General features: G+C 42.0%; 3 protein-coding genes across 5 annotated transcripts; all 3 read left to right on the forward strand.

Annotated features, from left to right (window-relative positions):
* The first annotated feature begins 1,183 nt into the window (after window positions 1–1,183).
* On the forward strand, window positions 1,184–3,449 carry pimreg (PICALM interacting mitotic regulator). Its single transcript, XM_076102704.1, has 5 exons — window positions 1,184–1,484; window positions 1,566–1,873; window positions 1,960–2,055; window positions 2,674–2,712; window positions 3,370–3,449. Exons 1-4 carry the CDS (start codon window positions 1,191–1,193, stop codon window positions 2,702–2,704), a joined length of 729 nt encoding a protein of 242 aa, XP_075958819.1. The 5' UTR covers window positions 1,184–1,190; the 3' UTR covers window positions 2,705–2,712; window positions 3,370–3,449.
* A 1,749-nt stretch (window positions 3,450–5,198) lies between these two features.
* Window positions 5,199–10,700, forward strand: cct8 (chaperonin containing TCP1, subunit 8 (theta)). 2 transcript variants are annotated; one of them, XM_076101216.1, is made up of 15 exons: window positions 5,199–5,358; window positions 5,891–5,981; window positions 6,089–6,168; window positions 6,267–6,416; window positions 6,705–6,885; window positions 7,043–7,104; window positions 7,190–7,327; window positions 7,469–7,647; window positions 7,811–7,877; window positions 7,967–8,054; window positions 8,157–8,272; window positions 8,509–8,580; window positions 8,732–8,896; window positions 9,172–9,291; window positions 9,689–10,420. In XM_076101216.1, the coding sequence occupies exons 1-15, from the start codon at window positions 5,299–5,301 to the stop codon at window positions 9,794–9,796; spliced, it is 1,677 nt and encodes a 558-aa protein (XP_075957331.1). In that variant the 5' UTR covers window positions 5,199–5,298; the 3' UTR covers window positions 9,797–10,420. The 2 variants fall into 2 exon arrangements, with proteins under 2 accessions (XP_075957331.1, XP_075957332.1); XM_076101217.1 differs by lacking the exon at window positions 9,689–10,420 and adding an exon at window positions 10,427–10,700 and having other exon boundaries at window positions 5,200–5,358.
* Window positions 10,701–10,846: 146 nt separating this feature from the next.
* On the forward strand, window positions 10,847–18,753 carry rskrb (ribosomal protein S6 kinase related b). 2 transcript variants are annotated; one of them, XM_076101220.1, is made up of 13 exons: window positions 10,847–11,489; window positions 12,595–12,885; window positions 13,007–13,090; window positions 13,427–13,495; window positions 14,206–14,275; window positions 15,096–15,203; window positions 15,472–15,512; window positions 15,897–15,924; window positions 16,188–16,277; window positions 16,432–16,520; window positions 16,814–16,924; window positions 17,063–17,176; window positions 17,277–18,753. In XM_076101220.1, exons 1-13 carry the CDS (start codon window positions 11,460–11,462, stop codon window positions 17,511–17,513), a joined length of 1,362 nt encoding a protein of 453 aa, XP_075957335.1. In that variant the 5' UTR covers window positions 10,847–11,459; the 3' UTR covers window positions 17,514–18,753. The 2 variants fall into 2 exon arrangements, with proteins under 2 accessions (XP_075957335.1, XP_075957334.1); XM_076101219.1 differs by having other exon boundaries at window positions 17,063–18,753.
* Window positions 18,754–19,601: the final 848 nt, after the last annotated feature.

Raw genomic sequence — 19,601 nt, forward strand, 5'->3', positions numbered from 1 at the left:
AGTACATCCAACTGAGAGTTGTGTGTATATACTATATAGAGAGATCTTCTGTGCAAAGGATGAAATAGGCTGGGATGTACAATATAATAACCCACAGAGCCAAATAGACTGATAACCAGCCCACACGACGTAACACCCTCTCTATTAACGTCTTACGTCATACTGTGGGCTTTCGCGTGAAGGGCGTGGTGACGTGCGTGTCCGCGTGCGGTCTGCGGTCCACCGCCAAATTCAAACAGTGGAAGAAAGAAACAACAGCAACAGGCTGAAGCAGACGATCCTCACAACGGGTACTTTTTAGGTAAGCTAGCGGTGAAGTAGACGGTTCGATAGTTGGTATTTAAGTTATTTAACTGTTATTTAAGTTACGCTAAACTGACGTATTAACGTTAGCCAACGCTTTTACTCCAGTTAAGCTAACGATGCGTTTGCGAACACAGCCCCGTTTTTTTTTAAATTTGTGAATAATAATCACTTGAAGACGTTTCATTGTTACGAGTGTGCATTTTGTCACTTCATTGTCGTTCCCATTTGACGAAGAAGTGCTAATTCGCTGTTATTTTTCACTCCTCCGACTGTGTTTTGGAAGAAAACCGTGTCGTTGACGCAAGAAAATAAAGGCTGCAAAGCTACAAATCCTTATCAAACAATAGCCACGAAACTTTCACTAACTGCGGGTCACTTCCTGTTCTTTCTACATCATCAGCATGTTTTTAATTTTAAAATAATTGTGCAGTTACACTTATGTTATTAGCTCAAGATTTTGAAGAGTTAAATTATGTTCATCTCTGTCTTAATATCTGAAAAACTCTTAAATGTACTTCTATAATACCTAATGTGACTTATTACTTTACTTTAATTAGCTTATTTTATTTGCATTACGTCCTGTATTGTAGTTATTTGGTCTTATTTCTGGCTGCAACTAACTAATTATTGTCATCCTCGACTAATCTATTAATTCATAAAACGCCCCATCATAATTTCTGAGTGTGATGAGTTCAAATAAGGTCCTAAACTCATTAATTCAATGTGCAAATAATAAATAACATGTGATCACATCTAAATGGAGAAAAGAATTCCCTCACACCCGTGTAAAGTGGTTGTTTTATTATTGTATAATACACACACACTGCTGTTCTTTTTAACCTCCGCTCCCCTCTTGCAGCTCAGTCAACATGGCGTCTTCAATAATGGACGTAGTGGGTAAAGCTGTGGTGGGAGTGTGGCGGGCGCACACGGTCCTGGACGAGTCCGACGGTGCGGAGAGCCCCCAGGAAGCCCCCGACCGTTTCCGCAAGCTTCGCTCTTCATCTTCACTCAACTCTCTGCGGATGTCTTTGCGCAAGCGGCTCCCGCTGCGCTCTGTCCAGACCGGCTCCCTCCCAGAAAACCCAACTTGGGAAACCCAGAAGGAGCAGCCGAAGCCCAACGCAGTCCACCAACTTACACGCAGTGCTCGGAACTCCGTCACTGAAGTATATCAGGTAGATAGACGGACCAAAACCGGTGTGCATCCCCTCCTCCTTTCCTCCTCCTCATCTTGTGTCCTTTTCTCCTGTAATCAGAGGCTGCAGAGGACAAGAGAGTTTTCCCGTGAGGAGTGTTTGGTGGCGACCCCGGGTCGGACGTGTGATGGGGAAGAACCGGGTGCGTCGACTTCTCGCACCCCGAGACGCACGCCGGGCCGAGCTGCAACACCCAGACGCACCCCCAGATCAGGGGCCACACCTGGACGCACCCCTGGCTCCAGAGGAAGGAGGACTCCTGAGGCTGGAGTACGAGGGGTGAAGAAGAGAGGAGGCCGGAGGCAGCTGGTCCGCATGGCCGCGTTACAAAGTCCCTTCGCCTCCCCCAACACACAGAACCAGAGGAGGTAAGTCTCCTGATATTCATTCAGACCATTGTTTTCCAGATTTTATTTGCTACTTTCATTCATGTGGTGATTTTCTTCTGTAACAGAAAGTTTGACAGCGATCTGGACTCGGTGTCCAGTGGGATCAGGAGGCTCAAACATCTGTCCAAGGCCTTTGACAACATAATTGGCAGAGACAACGGGTAAAGCATCATTTAACGTAATCACCGCTGAGCGTGCGGCAAATCTTAATATCTCTGTTTTTCATTAGTATCGCTTGCATTTTGAGTGTTTTATGGTAGTGGGTGAAATCCAGTTTCTGTATGTGAATGAAAGCGTGTGTGTGTGTGTTGTAGGTGAATGCGAGCGTTGTGTGTATTTGAGGAAGCTGTCGTCCCATTTTCTGTTATGCATACACATTCTGCATAAAGGAGACCACAGAGACGCATGATCACCCTCCCACCCAAAGAATCCCCACACAGATCCCCTCCCCCCACACAGACATTCTTCCAGGCTAGATTTGAAACTGCAACTGTGTTTCTGGTATTCGAATGAGGAGGGAGTGAGGGGGCGACAGCAGGGGGGAGAGAGAGTATGGGCGTGGGAATTGGAGCCAGGCGACATGACAGAAATGTGAGGAGAGAGCGTAGAGTACAGATTTACGTCACTTCCTGTGTTGACGTTCAAAATGTGGAATCGTGGTCTGGACCAATCCAAGAAAGAATGAGGGGCACGTGGACCGTTGTCTGTTATCAGTTTGCATCACATGTAGCCTCGTCCTTTGAAAATTTAAACCCAAGTTTGTTTTCCTCCTACAACAGGCAGTTCAACTATTCCCAAATTGTGGAGTAGGGAAGAAGGTAAATCCAAAGATCCAATCATTATGCCTCTAAAAACCAGCTGAGTTGTGTAAACCTGTTCTCTGAGTGTGACTAATTGTGTGACATGAAAAGCATGAGCTGCTGTATGTATGAACATGCGAGTCTCTGACCCGTCGCAATGAAAAGCCTTGTTTTGTGACTAATGATTAACTGCCATTGTCCAAGGAAAGGATGCTCTTCTCTGTCACTCTCACTTCCTTACTCCTTCACTTCCCTTTGCTTTATTCACTCGTTCTCTGTCACCTTATCAGCTGACACGCTTTCTCCTACTTACCAGGGTGTCTGAATGTAGAAATCAGAATGTATTTAATCTAAATTCAACGTCACAAATAGACTTAGGTCTTAAGAAATCTTGTTACTATATTTACCATTGAGAAACGTTGTCTCCTGATGGGTCAACAATTGCTTTCATTTTCTTATTTTGGATATAATAACTATAATATAACCCCTTTTAACATTATTAGTAACAACCCGAGCAAAAAAAGAGATCGAACACCTTTTTAAAACTGTATTTTTTAGGATACACTTATAGAGAGGAGAGAATTGAATCGATGAGGCCTGTGGACACTTTAATAACCTTCTCTCTCTCCCTCCCTCTCTCACTCGCTCTCGCTCTCTCTCTCACTCTCTCTGCAGGTCCAGTACAAGGGACCGTTCTGGAGGAGCCGTGATGAGAAAGTTGGACCCCAGCGGTAAACTGAGTCGCTCAAACCTCAACTGAGTAAACCCAACTGAGCTACATGTCTGTATGTAAAACACGGGACCTTTGTAGCCATGGTTCACATTTATCTTTATCGAGGTATCAGTTACATTGTAGTGTTGTCAGTATGATACTGGGAGACTGTTACGTGGCAGCTTGTCTTTTTTATATCTATGTTGTGTGTAGTTGGCAATATTCAAGTGATTCTTGTGTGTTTGCATGTCTCAGGTTCGCTACCTTTTTTTTCTAGTTTCTACAATTTATCTTTGTCTGAAAAAAACGACCGAAATTGTTTTTCAGAACTAACACTGAATTGACAAAGGAGAGATGCATTTTCCTGTACTTTATACGTATGCAATAATGTTACTAACATCTGTTAGTCCTTTTTTTATTAAATGTCATTTGATTATGCTAAAATGTAAAGATTATTTTCTTGGAAAAGGGACTTTTTATATAATAGCTTCGGTAGTATTTGAGTGAAATGTTCTTTTTCCTCATATTTTTTACTTCAGGCTGAGGTTGGCGCTTTTACCGGCCCGCGGATGATTCATACATCGATACTATACACATAAATCATTTGATGATGTAATGGGGGAAGATGTAATGACTCGTTACCTGATTATGTTATAAAGCCATATCCAGCAGGTTATTAGTGTTATCACTTTCAAAACAAACAGCCTTAAGTGAAGCGAAACACTTCGTCTCTGATGTTTCTATGTATTAACGAGAGAAAGGGAGATGTTGTGCCTAAATGTGGGAGAGAGAAAAAAATTACACAATAAAAACTGAGCTTCAAAAACCCAAAAGTTGTGTATTTTTATACCTCCATGCATGCAACAGCTGTGGTCCCCGCCGCCATGTTTATGGGATGACTGTCCATACTTATGTAGTAAGTCATACCTCAGGAACACCTGCAGGGAATTTCTTCAAATGTCCACTTGGACTAAAGGATAACCCGATTAGATTGTAAATGCAACATGACTGGTTGACGGAGGCGTACAACTGTGAAGCTCTGATTGTTTGAATTTCAGTGGATATGTTTACAACATATCCTGGCTCAACATCATATTTAACCGAGCATGTAACGTAAGCTAATAAGTGAAAATATATTTGAAAAAAAAAATACTTCTAATGCTTTATATTATGTGATATAATGTTATAACTAGTCGTGGAAAGTAAATAAGTATATTTTACCAAGCACCATACAATAATTATGAGGTAGCCTACTTATATTTTACTTTAATAATTCTTATGCCTTTTACTCTGCGTACACTGCATTTACTTGACAGCTACATTTCAGATTTATACATACTGATCACATATAAATATTTATTTTTACTATAAAACAGCACGTGAACAGTTTATAAAACATGATTTAGATTCAACCTTAACCACCCAACAGTGTATACAAATAGCCTGATAGTGATTAGCTCCAAAATGTATGTTTTTTATCGCTGTATCGTGAATTTAATAAATTCAATGTGGCTTTATTGGCATGAAAGTCTCATAAACAGTCTTGCCAAAGCATAAACATAAAAAAGTACACAATAATAAATAATCATGTACTTTGACTTTTTGTACATTTGTAAATGTGGGACTTTTGAGAGTATTATTACATGGTAGTTTTACTTCTTCTCAAGTAGATAAATGATGATGAACCATACGGGCAACAGCTCCCCCAAGTGGTGTGTCATAGTCATAGCAGGGGAAACGAGAACCGCTCAGTTTGTCCCTTGTTGTTTCCCGTCTTTGATCCCACGCCTCGCTGAAATCGCTCCTCCTCGCTCTCTCAGGCTTTGTACCCAAAGCTGAACCCACGCCGCGGCTACCTTCCACAAGACACCGGAGCTGCTAAACATCCGAAAATGGCTCTTCACGTTCCCAAAGCGCCGGGCTTTGCCCAAATGTTGAAGGATGGCGCCAAGGTGAGGTTAAATCACTTTGTTGGGAGTAGTTTGGTAGCGTTGAGTGTGTGGTTGTTAACTTAGCATGCTAGCTAGCTAGCGTTAGCCACCGAGTTTGCACGCAGTCATGTGGGAGAGTTCTAGAAGGAAGCCAGGCCGCTCTGATGGACCAAAGCCTGCGTCTTTCCACTGTCCTCTCTAGCACTTAAAAACATGCTGTATATGTCTGCAGTGTTGTAACGTTAGCTGCAATGATGATAACACACTGTCAGACTAGTAGTCACACCCAGTTAGCGTGGAGCTAACTGTCAGAGATGAGGCTTTCATTGTCACCGTGTCTGGCTGCTCAGAGATGCTGATGCTTCCCGTTTTGGGGCTAGCTTGAACACATCACATGTGCTGATGCTTCTGTCCATGGTTGCTTATTGCCCCAGGATCATGCTGATAGATTCATTAAAAAGAGTTATTGTTTAAAATGCCAATAAATGACATGCAATTCAACTCTCTACAAAAGTCCCAGCAGTTGAGTTAATTATGTTTTCCTCTGATGCAGCACTATTCAGGGCTCGAGGAGGCAGTCTATCGTAACATCAAAGCCTGTAAGGAGCTTTCTCAGACCACACGCACTGCCTATGGGCCCAACGGTAAGCTCTCTCCTCCATCAATAAGATATATTCTTACTTAATAAAATGTATATTGATGAGACCACAAAGTCAGTGATGGTTAAACTGTGACGTCGTTGCCTTTTCAGGTATGAACAAAATGGTCATCAACCACCTGGAGAAGCTCTTTGTCACCAATGACGCCGCAACGATTCTCAGAGAGCTCGAGGTGAGGAAAACGCAGAATTGTGTAACAATTTTGAGTACAAGATTTGATTTATAAATGAGGATTTAACGGTTTCTGTGATTGTCATTTGTTTTTTATAGGTGCAGCATCCTGCCGCCAAAATGATTGTGATGGCATCCCACATGCAAGAGCAGGAGGTTGGAGACGGTACAAACTTCGTCCTGGTGTTTGCTGGAGCTCTGCTGGAGCTGGCTGAAGAGCTTCTTAGGATGGGACTGTCGGTGTCGGAGGTAAACAGATGTATAGTCACTGAATATCGTCATGTATATGTGTTGGTGTAACGGCGGGGGCAAAGTATCTGGAAATACTTTGCAGTTGCAAAAACATATTGGTAAAAGGAAGAAAGATGTTTTTGTTTGAACACTGTTCATTGTCTTTTTGGTGTGTTGAGCATTATCAATGGAAAAAACTATACTTTTTGGTGCTGATTTTGATACAATAGTCAGCAAAAATGTACATTTTTTTCATCCCAAAGAATTTCTGCATTTGCTCCATGTTCTCTTTCCTCTCTGACGCAGGTGATTGAAGGCTATGAGAAGGCGTGTAAAAAGACTCTGGAGATGCTGTCGGACTGCGTGTGTTCCTCAGCCAAGGACCTACATGACATTAAGGAGGTGACCTCTCTCATCCGCACAGCCGTCATGAGCAAACAGTACGGCAACGAGGACTTCCTCGCCGGCCTCATCGCACAGGCCTGTGGTGAGTCATAATTAAACTTAATGTCTTAATGTTATGACATGGCACACTGATAAACACTACAACAGTAGCTGTTAGCTGTTTAAAGATAATTAACTTTGATGGTAGTATTAATTCAGTGTTTCTCTAACTTTCTTGTCTTTACTGCTTTATGCTACAGTGTCCATCTTCCCAGAGTCCGGCAATTTCAATGTTGATAATGTCCGAGTATGCAAGATTTTGGTAAGCAGCGTTGTCCGTTGAATATTTTTTTAATCCGTGTTTGTGTCGTTTGCCTCCAAGTTAATGTCTGCGGCGTTTTTTTCAGGGTTGTGGAGTGACAGCGTCCTCCATGCTGCACGGCATGGTTTTCAAGAAGGAAGCGGAGGGAGACGTCACATCGGTGAAAGATGCTAAGGTCGCCATCTTCTCCTGCCCCTTTGACTGCATGGTGACAGAGACCAAGGTAAGCAATACGTCGTCACGTCAGGAAAAGCTGTGTACACTTTTCCTACTATGACGAGTCAAAATATCTGCCGTGAAAAGGGTCTACTTGTGAGGAAGCTTCTGGCCTTGGGTGTCAACAATCGTCTTGTTTGTCTCACAGGGCACAGTGCTGATAAAGAGTGCAAAGGAGCTCATGGACTTCAGTAAGGGAGAGGAGGACATGATGGAGGCTCAGGTGAAGGCCATCAAGGAGTCCGGTGCCAACGTGGTGGTGACCGGGGGGAAAGTGGCTGACATGGCGCTGCACTATGCCAACAAGTACAACCTGATGGTGGTCAGGTAAGACCCATGGGACCGCCGATAATCCAAATAAGTGTTTTCATGAAAACATTGCACATTGGGGTAGACGAGAGATGCCTGTGTTAACGTCGAGGTATTGCAAAGTCTCTGTGGTTGTATAACTTTATCACAATGTCCTAATTCTGCCTCCTTCCCCCCTCAGGCTTAACTCAAAGTGGGACCTCAGGAGGTTATGCAAGACTCTGGGAGCTATAGCACTGCCCAGGATGGTGAGTGTCGTCATGTTCTGATCAGGTATATCAGCCACAATATAACGTTATATCATATATATAATGATGCTTTTTTTCTGTTTTCTTAGACGGCCCCAACTCCAGACGAGATGGGTCACTGTGACAACGTGTACATCGAAGAGGTGGGGGACACTCAGGTGGTGGTCTTCAAACACGGTAAGTCATTCTTTGCTCCAAAGTCTTCATTTCACACCTGGTATTCGCTCCATTTGAGTTTTAGGCTCAATGTACTGATTGGTTTTGATTTGTTGTGAACAGAGAAAGAGGACGGTGTCCTCTCAACGGTGGTGATCAGAGGCTCCACTGACAACCTGATGGATGACATAGAGAGAGCTGTAGATGATGGAGTCAACACCTTCAAGGTTCTGGTCAGGGTAAGTTAGATCGCTGTAGGAGTTTTAGCATGTTTTTGGTAATAAGAAATAATCTGTAAATTATTTTAAATTGCCATTTCAACACACAAATTGTTTTTTCATTATTTATAAGTATCAGCAAATCAGTAAAGTATCAGTCAAAATGAATATTTATTGACTTATGTTCTGTCTTAGAGTTTCATGTACTGCTTGGTCTGCACAACAGCTACAGTTTCTGTGTTCTTCACTGTCTCTAGGACAAGCGACTGGTTCCTGGAGCGGGAGCCATTGAGATTGAACTGGCCAAACAGATCACCTCATATGGAGAGGTATTTAGATTTATGTACATAAACAGAGGGGCACCAGGTTCAGACAAATGCCTCTCCTCGTGGTTTTGCCCTTTTTTGTCTTTACTGCATCACCGGCTGATGAATTGCAGAAACATGACATTTCTTTCTTCCCCCCCCCCACTCTCTGTAGTCCTGCCCGGGCCTCGAACAATACGCCATTAAGAAGTTCGCTGAAGCCTTCGAGGCTATTCCACGAGCACTGGCTGAGAACTCCGGTGTGAAGGGGAGCGAGCTCATCTCCAAAATGTACTCTGCGCACCACGAGGGAAACAAAAACATCGGCTTCGACATCGAGGTGTGTATGTGTACGCGAGGAGATCAGAACAAATATTGAAAACGTGGGGGCTCGCTCAACCCAAGTCTGTGGTTCAGTCATCATTTCACATGCTGTTGTAGAGGCATTTTAAATAAAGTGAGGTAAAGATGTAATGCATAATCATGCACATTTAGCTTGTGGCAACCATAGCTCAAGTGCATACGTCTGTTTTGCTCTATGCAGAGGCATTTATGTTTGTATATATTGAACTAGATGTGTATGCGTTTGGTTCTGATGACTGATGTTGTCTTTAGGGAGAAGGCCCCGCTTTGAAGGACATGCTTGAAGCTGGCATTCTGGAGCCGTACCTGGTCAAATACTGGGGCATCAAAATGGCTACCAACGCTGCCATCACAGTACTGAGAGTTGACCAGGTGTGTACAAAAACTCACAAATACTCGCCACACACGGAGGATCAAAAGCAACTTCCAGATCATGCTCATCTAATGTTTTTTTTTTTAAGGAGAATTCAGTTTCGGTCTCAACATTTTCCGACTTCAATACCCTTTTAATAGTTGCTGTATGGCATTGGAATATTTATTTGTGTATTTCAAGGAAGGATTTGGCTTTAACTTTTTCCTCACCAGGTTTATATACACATAAAGCAGATGACTTCTTTCTATTCTGTCCTATTTGTTTTTGTGTTTATAATTTGATATAAACCCTAATGAAGTTCCTAAATTCCGCAGGTCAAGTATTGGGAAGGCCTTTTGTGAATTGCTAGTCTCCAGGTAGTTGACGTTAGTGTGTGTGTATACGTGTGCGATGCAGATCATCATGGCTAAGGCTGCAGGGGGACCCAAGGCTCCCAAGCAGAGAGGCCACTGGGACAAGGACGACTGGGAGGAAGCGCCTGATAATTTTGACTCTCACCATTAAGAGAGCGCACACACACACCTCCGTCAGTAGGTCCTGGAATGCGCGTGTGTGTGTTTTTAACTCACACCGATGTGCTCACGGGACACTGAAGCTGTGAAACGTTTTTCTTTTGCCCGTCACTACTAACGGCCACTTCTCGAGTGTTTTTCAATAATACAAAAGTGTGTCACTGACAGAAGACTAAATCACTCCGACTATAAACGAATACAGTATGGTTTGATGGCATGATGCATGCACTCATGAACGCTGTTTATCGCAGTGGACGTGCAGAATTTTAAAATGTTGCATGTGATATAATTTGATATAGGGAACATGTAAATGAGTGGCTTTGTTGTCTGGAGGGTCATTTTCCTCCAATCACTGTGAAGCCATTTTTCGGTTGTAGCACATTTTCTCTTTGAGCATAAGTATGCCATATGTGCTCATGAATAATTCATCAGCATAGATGCTCCACTTTGGTATCTGTCTGGATTTAAATCAGCCCCTTAGACTTTGAAACAGGTCTGCTTCAGTTCGAGCTGTAAACGTTTAACCTGCCTGCCTCACAGTCTGCAGCCTGCTGCGCGGACCTCCGTGCTCTTGATTTCCAGACAGGAAGCACCGACTGACCGCTGTCTTTTCTCCCTGCAGATCATCATGGCTAAACCAGCAGGCGGACCCAAACCTCCCCAGGGCAGGAAGGACTTCGACGAGGACGACTGAAACTGATGCTCCTTCAACCCCCAATGCTCCCACATGGATTGACAAAACCTTTTCTACTTGTTTTATTTAAAGCTCAACAGTTTGGTTTATTTTTTGTAGAAATTATCACAAATTGGTTAACATATGTTGAAAGTCAAATGTATGGATGTCACTGTTCGCTTTATTTGTTCCTAGTCCCAAATAAAACGCACTTGGGCTGTAATGTCTTTGTTTGGATTTAGTTTTTACTTTAAGTAGTCAGTTTTCTGGACCCAGTTATGTACATTTCCAACATCACTTGACTCCATCCTGTAAGATCACCTTCTCTTGGAGCTCGTAAATCCCCACCGTCCTGGGCTCCCTGCTTAAGCTACAAACATGCATGAACTTACCTATAATGTTGCCCCATGGGTCTGCTCTTAACATCGTGTTGAGACAGCAAAAATATGCATGCACTGCTTTATTTTTTAGAACAAGTGATATGAAGAGGTCAATTAAAGATCTATCACTACACAATGCATTCATAGTTGTATTGATGCATGCATTTGTTTGTTCCCTGTAAACAAAAACAATAAAATCATGCTGAGGTCTGCCATGCAAATGATGCAAATGTAAATAGAAATTGATATTTATATGTAGAGCTGTCTGCTGCTTTGATTACAGAGCAGCAGGGGGAGCTGAACTCCACCAGGTTGCGGTCTCATTGGATGGCGATGTGGGCGGATTTGCGCTGACGTTGCCCATACTCGGGATTAACTTGTTTTTATGTCGCCATATCTGTCACATTTTGCACCGGAGAGCCCGCTCAACTGCGGATTGACATCGCGTGCTAGTTTGGCGTCTTCTAACCCTTAAATTAGTCGTGTGTGTTGTGCACAAAACTGTTGATAGGTTGCCGGGCAGGCGCGTAGTTCAATTTGAGGTGCCTGGATGAGGAGCAGACGTCGCACGGGGCTGACGGTGCTGCTGTCCTGTCACACTGATGGGGGCCGACGGTAGTAAAAACAAGAAGGTGAGTTGCGTGAAATTCCTGGTTGCTAAAGTGTGACGCACGAAGAGAGAGAGAGAGGGGGGGGGGGGGGGGGGGGGGGATTCCCCTGGTTTCATGACGTTTATTTGGCTCCTGAAATCCCCAGGTAGCAACGACGGTGCCAATCCGGGATGGCTGTGTTTAAACACAGTATATTGAAATAAAGTGTAATCAAATTGTGTAGTTGGTGATAAATTAGTAGTTTAAAGGGATTGATGTTTCCCCTTAGAATCCTTTCTGTTATCTTCAAAAGCACATTTTAATCTTTACGCTTTTACTTTGAAGACACCTTCACGCTTCCGGTATTGGCATCTGACATCAATTTGCAATTAAACGCCTCAAAACAATGTCCAAATTAAATCGTAACGTTGCTCAGCCTCTGGTCGGATGTCAGGCAGATGTCACATTGATTGCAGTTATTTCTGCTGAGTGACTGTAGATGTGTGTCATTGCATTTGGCTCTGGTAGAAACATCCTGCGTGGTTGATTACACACATGCTGCTCCACAGAGCATCCGATCTGTTGTGCAGCCTCGAGGGGGGAGGAGAAGGTTTGTGTGTGTGACCGAGTGACTGCAGATTGGATGTAAATCAAGCGTTATTTTTTTCTCTCTCTTGTTAAATCTTAAATGAGAGCTGGAAGCTGGTTAAGTGGAATTAACTGTTGGCCTCTGCAGCTCCATCGATGCATTTTAGGGGGTTTGCACACGGACACAAAGTGAAATAAGACTGATAATCATGCATAGCTTAAACCAGCACTGTTGGCTCATGAGTTTCTGGGTTATGAACTTCCAAAAGGTCAAGTAAAAGAAGAAAGTTGCTATTAGCCGTGCACGCCTGCCTTGATAAGTGTTGATTGCATAAAACACAAGTGAATAGTGCCTGGAGTTGGCTAAAACATGCAGAAATGCTAGCGAGGCCCTTAAGATCTTGGTAGAAAATTCACATAAATGTTTTTTTTTTAATGTCTTCCCAGAAAGTATATTCACTGACATGATTCATAATGTTGTGTTGCACCTGCAGCACCATCTCCTAATCTGTACCATAATGCTCCTCGGCGCATTCCTCTTCCTTTGTCTCCCCTACAGAGGGCCGCTGAAGGGCAGGAAGATGAGGACTTCTCATCTGGATGGCGTGGCTTCCTCTCCAGCATGGGTCTGTCTATCCCAGCAGGCCTATGTCGCCTGGCCCCACCCGCCCTGCGGCTGGGCCAGCATCGAATGCTCCAAGGCAAGGCCCCCGACATCCCGGAGCACGTGCTCAGGCTGGCGGGAGTCGGCCCGGGCAAGCTGAGAGCGGAGTGGAGCCTGCCGGGGTTCATTACCATGTTCCTGCCCGAATTCCCCCACAGAACTGTGCCCGGGCACAAACACTTTCAGGTAGGCCTCGAGTCCAACATAGACACAAATTATATGTAAGGCTTGATCTGATTGGATAATGGCTCTGTCTTTGTGTTTGTATATCTCTCTCTGCCTCTGTCACTGTGTTTCACTCCACCAGGTGTTGAGTTACATCGCCAAAGGTTCGTTTGGACCCATTCTGAAAGTGAAGGACAAGACCAAGCAGAAAACCTATGCTGTCAAAGTGAGTCTTCTGCTTGAATCTCGCATCTTAAATGTGTTTATTTAATTGATCAAAGCCACAAATGAACAGACAGTTTATCAATTCATGATAATAGTATGTAAATAAGTTAAAAGATAGACAGTATGAGATAGGTTGGGTTTGACTTAATTTGCCAAATTACCGTCAAGTCAGGACAAGTAATTTTAACTGTAGCCATCGAGGCTTTTAATATACAAATCACTGCAATTGTAACAGTAAACTATAATAATGAAATAAGTATTTTTGTTGCATGTCAAAATCCTTGCAGTCCTGTGTTGTGTAGTCTTATTTCATCTCAGTATCTTTGACGTCCGACAGGTTATACCTAAATCAGAGATTCTAAGACTCGGGGTGTTGGAGCAGTCAAAAGAAGAAGTTATTGTCCAGGTGGGTGTTGGGAACAAGTTGTGGATTTTTGAAAAAACAGCATCTTGAAATTTTTCAGACATTAATCTAAATACAGCAACCAAAGCAACGCCACTTTTCATACAATAATCAATATTTACAAATGATATGTGTTTATGATTTATTGTCTTATATCCTATAAGTAAAAAGTAAAATAGGCTCTCTAAGCTGTCAAAAGGATAAGCAGTTATGTTTATATTCAACCTATCACATGTGGGGTATAAATCAGTACTTTCCAGTATCAGGTGAGGATTACAGGAAGGTAGCTTTCTTTTTTGCAATCAGTCTTTAACCTTTTGCAGAAGTAAGATCTAGCTAAAATATATAGGATTTGTGAAAAGTAACATAACATATCTCATACAGATAAAATGTTATAATACATATCCAATTCATTAATTATATCAACACTGATGGTATTCATACTACAGTATAAATTAAATGCACGTAAGACTGAAGCTTATGTTGTGGGACGCATTGTAATTGGTCTGAGGAGGTGATGTACTTTTTAGGTATTTTAATTCACTCTACCCTCAAAAATGATGCATCTGTAATGTTTAAGTTTATTATCTAATTCCAAACATGTACATTTTGAGTCTTTGAATTTCACCAACAACACCTTAAGTTGTAATTAAAGTCACATCACAGAAAAATCGTTGAGATTTTTCAGGTTGATCTTGGACTTTTGCCCACAGCGTCAGGTTCGCCACCCATTTGTCCATGACCTCCAGGACTGCTGGCAGACTCAGCGCCACCTCTACATTAGTGAGTCAGCCAGAGACCAGTGACCCGATCCTACCCAGATCCACTACCCAAAAACCCCTCACTCCACCTTTTCTCACCTCAACACTGGTAGTCTTGTCCAGAACCTCTCCACAATCCCCAACCCGACACCTAGAATAAGATGACCAAAAGAAAAGGAGATTCCCATAAAGTCTTTTTATTCTGGTTGTTTTGCCCAGATACATCAGACCCCTGCTCCACCGATCTACCACTGCCTGTGTCTGCTCTGCCCCCCTTTTCCTCTCCTCCAGAGCATTTACCCTTTTTCCCAAATCAGCCACTGACTCAGAAAGTGTGACCCAGTTTGTTTGCTACCCCACCTCCTGTGAAAAGAGAGCAAAGTTAGCCCCGGGAACAGATGTTGAACGCTGCTGCAGCTCAGCAAGAACACATGTGTCACAATCAAAAGAGAGGACCCCCCTGCTTGCTTGAACAGTGAATCATCACTGAATCATTAAGCCATGGATGTAGATGTGGGGCATATTTGAAGCAAATCAGGACTAGTTAAAGCCATCCTCTTGTATTAAAAGTACATACGCACAGCTATGCACTATTCACCTCCAACCCACCTTTTTGCCTTTATTTTCTAACACTGTGTGCTTGGCAGACTGACTACAGTAAATCACCTTTGTTTGGTTTGTAGAGAAATATAGTTTTACTCTTTCCTTGCTTCCTAATTACCCTCTTCTTTCCTAATTTCTTTCACCAGTGTGTGCTCCACATCCCGCTGACCTTCACAACCCCTCACACACCACATTGCATGACACAGAAACCTGTTTTAATGCTGTCTCTCCTACCACAGTGTGTGACTACTGCAGCACAGGAGACCTGTACACCTACTGGCAGATGATTGGTCAGTTCCCAGAGGACACAGTGCGAGTGTTTGCAGCAGAGTTGGGATGTGCACTCGGTGAGTATGCTATAATGATACATAACCACCTCACTTTTATCCTCACATATCCCAATTAGATCAGAGGTGACTACAGGAAGGTTTCCCTAGCTAACAGTATTTAATTTTAAGTAATTATAAAAAGAGAACTCATTAAAATGAGAGGAGTTCTCAAAGGATCTCCCACAGCAACAAAGCCATGTCAAAAGCCAATGTCGGTAGGATTTGAAACACTTTAGTTCTTTAGTTGAGTTTTTAATTTTTGTTCTTCTTTGCTGGTTTTTCACAGGTTTCCTGCACGACTTTGGGATCATTCACAGAGACGTGAAGGTAAGAGAAGGAGGTCATTCACAACTTTTGGAACAAAATGTGAGACCATTTATGAAGTATAATAATAATTGAAGTATAATTATATTGAAATATATCAATGCAGTTAAAGTACAATATATGATGTGTTTTTCCCTGTGTAGCTATTTGCAATTTTTATAAATTTGCTGTTTCAGGCTACAGATTACGTTTTCTGACTTTTCATTTTTATATTATTAAAATGCCCAACCTTGTGTGTAATAATTAATTCCCAAATTAGAATTAGAATAAAATATGTAATGCTCAGGAATATCTGCTACGAGATTCTTTTTCTTATCATAGTTAATTTGGTACGTTTGTTAATATGAATGGGAGTCTAATTTAGTCATTTTCGCATTGTTTTTGTAGATGGAGAATATCCTGCTTACAGACAATGGTGAGTAAAAACCAGTAGAGAGCAGCATAGCTCTGGTGTGCAGTCGACCGTTCCAGAGAACATCCTGACTGTGCACATCTGTATCTCAATGTACATTAATGCAAACAGTACATCTGTGAGGGAAAAGCCTTTACACCCAATTACATATGCTAATGAGATCTGATTAGGATGTGCATTTTTGTATATTTTATACCAGTTGTAACTGCATCAGTAAGAAGAATCTCATGTGTGCATAATGATGTGGTTAAAATGGTCTGTTCTAGGACACCTCCGCTTAGCTGACTTTGGTTTGTCCCGTCGCCTGGAGAGAGGAGGAAGAGCTTTTACCATTTGTGGAACCATCCAATATATGGGTGAGAAATAATCCCCCACATCCCCCGACTGAGACCATATTAACAGACTCATGTTTTGTGCATTATTTTAATCAATTATACTGGGAAATTCAAATATAAATGTACAAAAATATAGTACATGCAGTGCTGTGAGCGTGCTCTGTCTGCTCTGCAGCCCCAGAGGTGCTCAGTGGTGGACCCTACAACCATGCAGCCGATTGGTGGTCGCTGGGAATCCTGCTTTTTTCATTGGTTACTGGGAAGGTGAGCTCTTGTTGCCGGTAGGCTCGGCATGTCCTGCATGATGAGCAGATATTACTCACGATCCTTCATTCAGTGACGTAGCTGTTATTGATTTTTGCCGTGAAAGAAGGTTGTGTAGAATATATTAGTTGCTTTCGTCGTGAGGTCATTTTACATTCAGTTTTAAGGACTCAAAGTGGTATATGTTTTCTTAAATCTAGTCATTAGAAGCCTTATGTTTTGCCATGTAAAAGTCTAAAATCTGGCCTTCTGCAAATGGAAACAATCTAAATTATTTCTCAAATGCTCCTCAGTTCCCCATGCCTCCAGAGCCAGACCACTGCAGTATGCTGAGGAAAGTGAGGAGTTTTCCCTATGAAATGCCCCTCAGCCTCAGCTCCCCACTGGCCTTGTTAATAACGGAGGTAATTACACAAAGTGTAATCATAAAGCTACAAAACATTAAAATCTGCACTTCTGACTATTTGATTACATGCATTAGTATCTACTAACTCAGTTTGGCGAGTTTGAAATCATATCATGACCTACGTTTCTCTGACCAGCTTTTGTGCAAAACTCCGACCCGCCGCCTGAGGACCCTCGATCGTTTCAAACGCCAAACCTTCTTCCGTGGAACAACTTTTGACCTCGCCCTACTGCAGCGCCAGCCTGTGGAGGTAACCGACGAATGTAGCCAGTTTGGTTGTTCAAACGTGAGTCCGATTGGGATTTTAGGAAAAGCAAAGTGTTTTTTCTGTTGTTGTTGTCACTGTTCAGGTGATTCTGGAGCTGAGAGAGAGACCAGACCGAGCTGCCAAAGCTCGACGAGGCCTCACTTTGTCTCTGCAGCCTCTCAAAGGTTTCGACTACGACTCGTTCCTCAGCCCTCCGTCCACGCCGGACACACAGCTGGATGCCGACACACAAACCCACACAGCTGCACCGCTCCCCGGCCCGGCACTCCCTCTAAAACCTGCTCAGGAAAAAGGCTTACATAGAGAAGTGTTTGTGTGACGGAGTTTACAGTATGGTTTCCAACATCCTAAAGTAATGGCCTACATGTATGTATTTTCTGCACACTTATTCACCCTTACACACAGGTGTGGGGCACCATGTCAAATGTTTTATTTAGTAAAAGCCAAAACAGCTGATTATTTAATTTGACCTATAGTTTAGAAGAGAATGATTTATTGGAGTAACATTTGAGAACTTTCCCTCTTGTATTGGCAAGTTTATGTTTTTTGTGACGTGCTGAACACTTTTTAAAATTTTTTACTCATTTGCCTTTCTCCAATGAGCACCTTTTCAAGCCTACTGGATTTGTTCAACAGTTGTGCAAGAAAGATTGCACTGCTGTTGTCCATGTAATTTCAGTTTCAACTTGTGACTGGTCATGGCTGCCCTGTTAATACTTTGCTATCAAATTCACCTCACATGGAAAAGTCATGCTGGTTGAAGACAAAGCACAGATTTCTTTTCTTTTTCTTCAAGTTTTGTGTCGTTAAGTAATAATCAATTCAAAAGTCCTCAGCAAAATGAGTTATTTATGAACTTCTGCCTTTATTTTCTTGTTGCATGATTATAAAACTTTTGGCAGAAGTGGATGAAAGAAACTCCTTGCCACGTCTTCTAAGTGATTATGCTGTGATTCTGTACCTTTATTAGTGCTGGGATATAACCTCTCCCTAACTTGACCTTTACTGCCTAAATTCTGTAGCAGCAGAATGGTCTCTCCTCCTGTACTATCTAAAGTCATGCAAGCATCACAACGTCAGATAAAGATGTGAACGCCTTCAACGTCTGCGTTAGTTTGAATCATTCATAACTCAGGGGAGCACTCGCCAGTTGTCCCAGGTAAGCCTTGACTTTCACTCCAAGGTGGCACCCGTCTGTACAGATATGATCTAAGACTGTATGAACAACAGAACTGTTTACCTCCAGTTAACATTTTGATAGACACAGGACTTATTCTATTGTGTAAGGCTGCCGTAGCCAGCCAGTAATCACACCTTCATGCACTTACCCGATCATCAGATTATATTATGATTTTGTAAAGTATGCCCTGATGTGTACCCAGAATGCCTCACATGTATGATCCTGAGCTTGCTTTTTACTGTCACTAAAAAATGCATATTTATATAATCATATTTATAAATTGTATAGATGCTATTTGATGTTATATGTTATGGTACTTTGTATTTTTTGTAATTACCATGTAGCACAGATGGGATATTAAACTCTTACTAAACAGCGACCTGCTGATTTGGATGTTTTTGTTCGTGTGAGATGGCTTGAAGAAAGAGAGTCATTGCTTCACTTTTGCTATCAGTTACGCCACATTGTTTCTGCAGAAGTATTGCATGTGTTTGGTTAAGAAAAGACATTGTGTACAGTATCCTGCAGTGAACGTTTACTAAAGTGTGCTTTAGTGCAATTTATAATGTATACTTTAACTTCACTACATTTCAGAAGGTAGCATTGTACTTTTTACTTCCCTACATTTATTTAAAGCGTTATTCATATATTTTTTTAATCAACATATAAAATATGAGGCCTTTTTATACAGCACATTAAACTATCCAGTACATGAAGTCATTATTTATTGTTGATTTTACCTTGACAGCTTTAACATTAAACTGCAGTATTTTTCACTTTTGTCATTCTGTAATAAATGGGTGTAATTAGTTTTTGACAAGTCAATATTAGAGGGGTGTTCTCTAAAGTGAGAATTTGGTAAAAGCTTTTTTAAAACTTGCAGCCATTTGGATCATCAGGAGGTAGAAATATGTGGTCGACTACTGAACTCAATTCCTCTCCAGCAAGAGTTCATTTGAATTGTTGCCCAGGAGTTATAAAAAAACAGCAACATATTATTAGGTTAGATAATTAGACGTACACTGAGTGGCTTGTAACTTGTATTTTCTTTTTCTTTTCACCATTATAATCATATATATGGGTTTAATTTGATGGATTGTCTGGATTGGGATCTCATTCAGACAAAGGTCAAACCTGTTGGTTGGACACCTGTAGTTTTTATTCTGTTTAATTTGAGGCCTGGCACTGTAGGATCATCAACACGCTTTTGTTTCATTTATCTTCAAA

This window comes from Anarhichas minor, unplaced genomic scaffold (assembly GCF_050575085.1).
Source record: "Anarhichas minor isolate MPS153535 unplaced genomic scaffold, ASM5057508v1 ptg000027l, whole genome shotgun sequence".
NCBI classification, from domain to species: Eukaryota; Metazoa; Chordata; class Actinopteri; order Perciformes; family Anarhichadidae; genus Anarhichas; species Anarhichas minor.